At 44.9% G+C, this 9,422-nt stretch overlaps 1 protein-coding gene across 1 annotated transcript in view; it reads right to left on the bottom strand.

Annotated features, from left to right (window-relative positions):
* The window catches only part of LOC109967906 (plexin-B3-like), a 22,632-nt gene extending 16,310 nt beyond the window's left edge, over positions 1-6,322 (bottom strand). The window contains exons 1-8 of the mRNA XM_020613798.1: positions 6,027-6,322; positions 5,083-5,188; positions 4,300-4,436; positions 3,957-4,133; positions 3,703-3,868; positions 3,482-3,613; positions 991-1,095; positions 750-911 (exon numbers count right to left, since the gene is read on the bottom strand). Coding sequence (XP_020469454.1) covers positions 750-911; positions 991-1,095; positions 3,482-3,613; positions 3,703-3,868; positions 3,957-4,133; positions 4,300-4,436; positions 5,083-5,188; positions 6,027-6,322 — 1,281 coding nt within the window. The remainder of the gene's footprint in view (positions 1-749; positions 912-990; positions 1,096-3,481; positions 3,614-3,702; positions 3,869-3,956; positions 4,134-4,299; positions 4,437-5,082; positions 5,189-6,026) is intronic.
* Positions 6,323-9,422: the final 3,100 nt, after the last annotated feature.

The raw sequence follows: 9,422 nt of genomic DNA, 5'->3' as shown, positions 1-9,422 counted from the left end.
TCTCCAGACCTCAATCCAATAGAACATCATTGGAGGGAGCTTAAACTCCGTGTTACTCAGCGACAGCCCCGAAACCTGACAGATCTAGAGGAGATCTGTGTGGAGGAGTGGGCCAAAATCCCTGTTGCAGTGTGTGCAAATCTGGTCAAGAACTACAGGAAACGTTTGACCTCTGTAATTGCAAACAAAGGTTTCTGTACCAAATATTAACACTGATTTTCTCAGGTGTTCAAATACTTATGTTCAGCAGTGCAAAACAAATAAATTCTTTAAAAATCATACAATGTGATTTCCTGAATTTTTTTTTTAATTCTGTCTCTCAGAGTGGGAATGGACCTACAATGTGAATTTCAGACCCCTCCATGATTTCTAAGTGGGAGAACTTGCAAAATGGCAGGGTGTTCAAATGTTTCTGTTCCTCACTGTAATTCCCCTCTCTACGTTTGTTGTAGCAGCCAGTCACAAAGGTGAACACACAATCGGGCCAAATCTTCAGCAGAGAGAGTGGCTTGTCCCAAACTAACTTCGGGATCCATGCGGACTCTGGAGAACCAGGTATCACATGGACTGACCTAACCCTAGACTCAGCAGGACCCACTGTACTTGTTCCCTGCTGGGAGTCGCCTGTGATGCAGCTGAGCCACGCCGAGTTACAGGAAGACTGCATCACTGGGACTAGGTAGACCTAAACCCTCTGCACTAAACCTAACTAATGGCATGAAAGCAGCAGTAAAGTGTTTATGTGCCACCTTGAGGCTGGGCAGCTCGTTGCTGTCGTCCACACTCCTCGGTTGGATCTCTGGAGGTTCACAATACAGGTGAGTATTGTCCAGAGTTTTCACCTCACACTTCTGATCACCGAGCTGAGCTGTCACTTCATGTCTGGACATCGCTCTGGTCAGGTCCTGCCCCTGAGGGACAAAAACATGACATCAGTGGACTAGTTTATAATGATCAGGGCTTCTGTCAATCAAGAGGCTGTCAGTTTACCTCCACAGCGATCACTCCTCCAGGTTTGAAACGGTACGGAGCATCCGGAGCTTCCCGGTTCAGAGGAAAAAGCTCCGGATTTGGATAATAAGTAAAGCTTTTACCCTGAGACAAAGACAGGTAGAGAGACAGACAGGTTACTGCATCTGACACATGTTGCATGTCTGTTAATGCCTTGTTTCTGTAATGTTAGAGAGAACTGTTGTAAGGCTGGAGAAGTTACTATGTCTGCATTATGCCAATTAAAATATGGGGTTTCTCAGTTACCCACTTTGTTTAGAGAGTGTAATGGGAAAGTTATATCAGCACCCTTTTAGGTGTATTGGCTGTTGCTATGTAGTTATTCTATGCAGTTATTTGTGTGCTTGTGACACTAGACAGTTTACTGTGTCAGCATATACCGCTGTTTACCTCTGTGGAGGAGAAATTCACATTAATTAATGCTGTCGCAGTTCGTTGTGCTGTCCACTTGCGATGTAGCACCAGCAGCAGGAGAAAACCTCTAATTTTTAGCAAGAGACTCTCTGGTTTTATCATTATGAAGTAATTACAGACTATTTGGACTTATGAGGGGTGCCAAGCTAATCTAGAGGTACCCCAGGTTAAACACTAAATGGCTGGAAATGAGCAAAATGAGCAGACACGGGCTCTTTAAGCATTTTGAGGTTGCAGCTGTCCAGCTGTCATGTACCATTACCATGGTTAAAATTGTCTCCATCTTTGTTGCATAGGCTACTGTGGTTACAGGTGTGTATCTGTCCCTGATTCTACAGTGGCTGATTTAGTCCCATACGGACTTAACTCTTGTTCACTTGGTTCAGTCTGAGAGGAGAAGCTACATCATTGGAGAACATTAACACAGTGAGACTTGTTTAGCCGACATCTAGAGGAAGATTTAGATGGTCAATATTCATCCTGGAACTGACTGGTTTCTTTGGACAGCAACTCACAGATATGTGACTGACAGAATGTTAACGTCACATCCACATTCAGAGCACTTCTTGTGCAGTGACCCGACCTGTTCATAAATGTTGGCATGCTGCTGCACTTTCGTTGTTTGTCCCAGCTGTGTTTGTGCCTTTGGATGAGGAGCACTCTAATGCATCTCCGTCAGTGTCTTTGCCTCCCTTCAGCTCTGCAGGCCCCAGTAGAGCATTTAGTTGTTGTCCTACTCAGTTTCCATGTCTCTTACAAACTAGATCCTGTCATTTTACTGGGGTTAAAACATTGTGCAGAACATGGGGTGGAACGGTTCAGTTTTCGGTTCGGTATAGTTTAGGTAAAGGAGTGGGAGGGTATTGCTAGTTTCAACATCCCTTTCATTTCTTTGGAAGAAAAGTTAAATGCTTGCCTTAAAATTTTGGTAAGACCATAAGGAACACTTCTTCAGTTCAATCACCCCCCTAACACCTATTGTCAAATTATTAAAAGAATAGGTTTTCTAATTAGTGCAAACACAATGCAGCTTTGTTATTTTTATATAAAAATGGCCACATATGCTAAAGTGCAGCGTGCACCAAACACACACTGTTTCATAACAACACTGCTCAGCTCATTGTTTTTATGTTCTTTTGCAAGATGATGAAGTTTGTTCACATTCTCGGGTGCAAGACGAGCTCTGCTAGAGAAAATTCTCTCACTCAATTCATGTGTACCTGGAACAGCAAGGTACATCTGTGGTGGTCTTACCCTTTATCAAATGTGTCAGCTGACAATAAGCACATAACAGGTGCATCACCCCTTTAGTGAGGTGTAATCTCCAGACACAGATGTTTAAATCACTCAAATCCTGTTATTTTCTGTTGCAAACCTTTTACTGGTATCTGTTGTGTGTATTCAGGCTCCTGATGAAAATGAGCATTTTGGGTTCACTGTACCCTCGCTGTAGTGAGCTGGAGGAAATCACCACAATTGGGCTAATAAATTCATATGTAAAAATGTGCTGATCCTTTCCATGAGCCTCGATGAAACTATTTTTGTCCAATACATTTCGGTTTTTGGTCAGCTTGTAGAAGACTGCTTGTCTGGCTGGCAGACAGACAGCTGTTCTCATAACCTGACCCGCTCATGCCTTGCTTTCAGTGTGAATTCCCAGTAAATCCGTAGAAAACTGAAACCATGAGGCGGATCCTCTAACTCTATTTTGTCTTGTCCACTTGCTATTTTCAAGACTGAAAGCTGCACTCAACACTTCATCTGTGCCTAACAAATATCACTAGGTAACTGGTGCGAGGCTTTCCCCCCTAATAACTTTAGATGTTTTCTGCATATGGCTCAACCTATTTCAAGTGAACTCAACAATACATACTGCACATGGCCAAACCATGACTTGTGAACTGCACAAGTTGGATTTTTTACTTGACCCACTCCACCAGTATCCATGACTTAAATTTCCACCTCCCCCTGATGCTCATCCTGTCTGAATGGAGCTTTAGATTCAGATAAAATCATTTTCTAACACCATGTCACTGACAGACGGTCAGACAGGCACCTTGATGCTCTCATAGTGGACTCTGACGTTGTCCAGCTGAAACCATACGCCCTTCACTTTGACCTCTGGGGACACTGTGGGGGTCGGACAGGTCATTTGAGAGGATGACAGGCCAGCGCAGCGCTCTGACATCTGAGACAGACAGATGAAGAGAGAGACAGGTTCAATTAAAATCACTGTTACTCACTGAGATCCATCTCTGATCTGCCAGTTGATCTCACCGTAGTCATAGTGCTGTTGAAGACCAGCTGCTGCTTGGCAGTGAGGAGAGCCAATCGTCTGCGCCGTTTCACTCTCTGAAGTTCAATTGGCTCCACCCACACTGATATGATTGGCTGCTGCACCACATCCAAGTTCCTGCCTGTAACCGTGATGACACGCCCACCACTGGAGAGAGGAAACCATCACCATGTTAGGACACTGTATTAGTTTAAATAAATGATTATTGAGTAGTTCTTTTTTTTTTAATTCTTACGCATAGAAGCTCTCAGCAGGTGTGACGTCGGTGATGATGGGGTCATCGAGGTAATGGAAGGCAACACTGGGAACAGTCCGCTCTGCTTTACCAAACAAAATCCGAACTGGTACTCTCCCAGTCTGATTACTAGAACCAGTCTGACACACCAACTGGGTGTCATTGACCTCCTCCACACTAACAGGAGAGGGGGTTTCAAAGAGACAAGGAAAGGAGGAGACAGAGAGAAGAGGAGAGGTCAGTGAAATTTGTTTTGTTTCCAACAGGTAGCGCTGGAAATTCATGAATCAAATACAGTTCAAAGGTTATAGCAGCAGTAGTACTATAGTACTGCAGTACTCACGTGTAGCAGGGCTGGGGGCCCAGGAAGGCGCTCAGGTCGGACGGTTGCCCGGTTAGCAAGTGTCGTCCCCTGATGGTCAGTCTAGTTCCTCCAGAGACTGGACCTTTCTCAGGAACCAGATCCAGGAGCTGAGGGTCCTGAACACAAGAACACACTGGGTCAGATTAAACACAACTGACTGGTTAAAGATGTTTACATACTGAACACATTCAAAAGAGCTTGTGGCTGAAACCTGAGCAAATATTTCCTTCACTGGAAACAGGACTCCTATCTTATCACCAGCTTACTGTGGTGGGGTTCTACATGTCCCATTGTCTCTGTTGTTGGGGCCTTCCAAGACAAACTGGTCCCAGATGAGGCGCCAGACTAAACCAATTCTAAACAGCTCTTTGTGGTGCAGCAGCCGCACACAGAGGCCATGCCCAGAATCTATGAACTGGCTTTATGATGCAATCACCAGGTGGACTGGTACAGAGTCAGCGGTAATGTAAACTCAGACTGTGGTGGACTATGGACTAGCTTCTGTTCACAACAGAATTGAGTCGTCCATTGACATATTCCACACATGGAGTAGAAAACATGACACTGACCCCCGGCAGCTTCATTTGATGTATTTGACTCAACAACACGGAAAAGTTGAAACTAAAGTGTAACCAGAACGGAAATAAGCAGCACACAATATGTTTTGTGTTGCTCATATACCACTGGCACACTCACATGTCAGATGTCTACACAAGTCTGTGCAGACTCTCGCATGAACTGCAGGACCCTCATCATCCTCACCTGATAGGTGAAGATCTGTGCCGACCTCCCAGGTGGAGTTGTTCCCACAGTAACCAGGACAGGCCCCTCCCTCCGCTCCCAACTGGGCTGCAGCTCACACACAACCCTACGACACACACACACAACAACACTGTGTTACCCAGTGTGTTTTGTGTTACTCTGTGTGTAGGCTACTTGTATAGTTGAGGTTAGAATAGAATAGAATGCCTTTTTGTCACTGCATGTAACATATGACAGAATTTGGTGTCTACCAACTGTCTGCCATTCACTCCTCCATTCACACCCGCACACCCACAAATACACACACATAAAAACAGCAGATTAAAATATGTAAAAATTCATTCATCAGATTTGAAGTGTCTCATGTGTGTTATCGCACAACAGTATGACATTGCACATTTGTTTAAGATTGTTGTGGTGGCAGTGGAGCGGTGGGAAATAGGTGTGAGTTCAGTTGACTGATGACCGCTGGGCAAAAGCTGTTCCTGAGTCTGACATACGGCTCTTTAGGGCTCTGTCCCGGTGCCAAGAAGTGGTGAAAGGGTGAGTATAGTCATTGATGACAGGCTCTGCTGTGGCAGTGAGGCCTGTAGGGGTTCGCGGGGGGGCCAGTGGAAGTCCCACACCGGGCTGTAATACAGTATGTTAAAATGCTTTCTACTGAGTAGTGGTAGTAAGACTTAAGCAGCTCTGCAGAGAGATGGGCCTACTTCAGGATTCAGAGGAAGTAATGTCTCTGTTGAGCTTTTTTAACAAGAGCAGCAGAGTTAACAGTCCATTTGAGGTCTTCACTAATGTGGATGCCCAGGAACCTAAAGCTGGAGACCCTCTCCACCTCCTCTCACCCTATTTTCAGCACCAGGAACCCCTCTTGGTGTTATCTAAAGTCTATAATAAGCTCCTTTGCCTTTTTGATGTTCAGTGACAGGTTGTTATCTGCACACCAGACAGACAGTCTGCACACTTCATCTCTGTAGGCAGTCTCATTGCCATTTGAGATAAGCCCCACCACTGTTGTATTGTCTGCAATTGTAATTATTGTATTTGTGGGATGAACTGGTGTGCAGTCATATGTGTAGAGGGAGTAGAGAGGGGGACTCAGCACACATCCCTGTGGTGCTCCAGTGCTGAGGGTCAAGGGCGTAGCAATGCGAGTGCCCAGTCTCGCACTCTGTGAACGATCACTGAGAAAGTACTTGATCCACAGACACAGTTGGTTGCTGAGAACCAGGTCCAGCATTTTTGTGACTAGCCCGCTGGGGACAGTGGTGTTAAAAGCAGACAAAACACATCCTTACATATGTCCCCTTCTGCCCCAGGTGGTTTAGTGCAGTGTGGAGAGCAGTGTTTATGGCATCCTATGTGGATCGGTTTGCTCTACATGCATACTGATGTGGGTCTGAAGTAGGGGAGAATGGATTTGATATGTCACAGGACAAGTCTTTCAAGGCACTTGGCTATGTAGGACTATGGTTCTTGTTACCATTGCTAACTCTGAGAGACGAGACAGTCCAAGTAACTTCAAAACAGTGCTGATTTATTCAAAGGATCACAGGTAAAATTAACATTACACACTCAGGTATCTTGCACCTCCAAACTGCTCACAGGCAGATGTAAGATGAAAGACCCTGAACCCACCAGGCCTATACATTATATCCCCTCGGTTGGGCTAGCCCCATACTACACAGAAATGTCAACCGAGACGTCTCTGTTACCAGCTTTGCAGCTGGCCATAGCAGTAGTCAAAACATGAAGCAAATCAATGTGTGTGTGTGTCTGTTGATTAAGTGGTGTGTAACTAAAAACATTCTCACACGACCTCTAGTACATGTCGTGACTTAAACATAAGAACATATTATGGCTAAGGCTACAGTTATACACGTCATAATAATAATATTAAACATCCTGTCTGCTGACAGTCATCAACTTTTCTCTCTAGTTATCCTTGACCAGATGTACCCTGTAGAAACTCATAAGCATGACTAAGCATTTAACAGTCTAACTAGACATCCTATCTCCACTAAACATTTCTAATACATAAAGTATCTATCCAGTTTCTATCTGACTAAAAATACCTAACAGCTATGATAGGTGTGAGTGCAACTGATCTGTAGGCATTCAGGGAGCTGGTGTTGGTCTGCCTGGGCACCGGGATGATGATAGTGGTTTTCAGGCAGGCTGGCGCAGTAGTATGTGCCAGGGAGAGGTTAAAATCGTCTGTGAAAACCTCTACAAACTGATGAGCACAGTCCCTGAGTACCCTGCCTGGGATCTCATCTGGACCTGCCGCCTCCTTGGCATTAACAGTTCTCAGGATTTGTGTCTGGAGGGTAGGTGAGTGGTCAGCAGAGTCCAACTGGGATGAAGTTATGTTGTCCAGTCCTCTCTCAAATCAGGCAAAGAAGCAATTCAGTTCCTCGACCAGCGAGGCCCTGTTTGCTGTCAGTGGATCTCTGCTGCCCCTACAGTTGGTTAAGTGCTGGATGTCCTGCCACATGCGTGCCGAGACCCTGGAATTGAAGTGATCCTCAGTCTTCTCCTTGTATGAAGCTTTAGCTGATCTTATGCCTCTCTTGAGGTTATGTCTGGCAGTGCTGTACAGATCTTTGTTGCCAGAAATGTAGGCTGCATTATGGTCTCTCAGAAGAAGCTGGACCTCCTTAGTCAATAATGCGGCAGAGACTAGTCTACCCGAAAGACAAAACACCCAGACATAAACAGAGTGATGTGGTGTATGCAATTAAGTGTAGTCGACTTGTACATTGGTGAAACTAAGCAGCCGCTTCACAAACACATGGCCCAACACAGGAGGGCCAACTCCAGTGGACCAGAGTCAGCAGTCCACCTCCACCTGAAGGACAAAGGACATTCTTTTGAGGACAGTGAAGTCCAGATCCTCTCCAGAGAACATCGCTGGTTTGAGAGAGGAGTTAAGGAAGCTATTTTTGTAAAAATAGAACACCCCTCACTAAGTAGCGGTGGTGGACTAAGACACAACTTGTCTTCCATCTACAATCCTGTTTTGAGATCTCTGCCCAAACATGCCCACCAGGACAATAGGCGTCGGTTGACAGGGGAGGATCCAAAGACAGGTAACGACTCTCACCGATACTGGGCTGCAACGACTCAGTCGTTAAGGGACATTGTTGGCCTTCAAAGGACTGAAACCACACCGAGGGGGGATAAATATCTCCGGTTCAACACCAGTCAGTCAGAACTGATGAAGCCTCTTGGATGAGAGGTGAAACGTCTTCGATCTAGAAATCTAAGTCCAGTTGATTTTTTCTAAGGTTTTTTCAGTTTACTATAACCTGGATGACTGAGAATCTGCACAGAGATTAGTCAATCATGGTTTCCTGTTTGGGAATACATGGATGCACTTGTTGATGGTGACACTCTCTATGCGGCATCTGATGTAGAAGAGTACAGTTGATGTGCACTCTTCTAGTTCCTGAGTGGAAAACAGATTCCACTCAGTGCATTGAAAGCAGTCCTGCAGTTGTAAGGATGCTCCCTCTGGCCAGGTTTTAATTGTTCTAATAGTGGGCTGCTGTTTCTTGGTGATGGAGAAGTAAGCTAGGGATAGAAAAAGTGACAAGTGATCAGACTTGCCAAGGTGAGAGAGGGGAGAGGCTCTATAGCCTTTGGGAATGTTAGAATAAACAGTCCAGTGTGTTTTCCCTCTGGTTTAGCATTTGACATGTTTTTCAAACCATGGAAGCACAGTCCTCAGGTTGACATGATTTAAATCACCAGCCACAATAAAGACATCATCTGTTGCTTGTTTATTTCCATTAGCATGTAGCTGAGTGCTATGTTAATGTCCAGTGGTAAAAATATGGCTGTAACAACAACAGACATCTCCTGTGGCAGACAGAAGGGCCTGCACTTAACTGCCACCAAGCAATGCTTACCACAAAAATGGCAGTGTTCGTGCACCTGTTATTGTTCGTGCACAGTCCACCCTGGTGGCTCTTACCAGAGTCCTTGTCTATGTCACTGGGATGGGCAGAGCAGCCCACTAGCTGGACAGCTGTGTCCTGGGTGTAACTAAGTCTCATTGATGATCATCATGTAAGATTTGAGTCTTATAGACTCTAGTTACTTTATCAGCTTTAGTTACTTCTCATACCTGTAGTTCCTTTTAGTTACCTTTCATAACTTTATCTTACTTCTTTATGCATATTACAGCTGTATTGATGATTGTCCAGAACTACTGAGCTTTGGTTATTTTAATGCATTTGTTTCCCTTGCTTATATATCCTACAGCTGTAATGAAGCAGAATCTGCTTACTTTGAATGCTGTAACTTCTGTGTAGAGACTAGATGTCTGCATCTCT

The sequence above is a fragment of the Monopterus albus genome, unplaced genomic scaffold (genome assembly GCF_001952655.1).
Source record: "Monopterus albus unplaced genomic scaffold, M_albus_1.0 scaffold138.1, whole genome shotgun sequence".
NCBI classification, from domain to species: Eukaryota; Metazoa; Chordata; class Actinopteri; order Synbranchiformes; family Synbranchidae; genus Monopterus; species Monopterus albus.
Note: the sequence above shows the minus strand (reverse complement) of the source record. Positions and strands in the feature narration are given on the sequence as shown.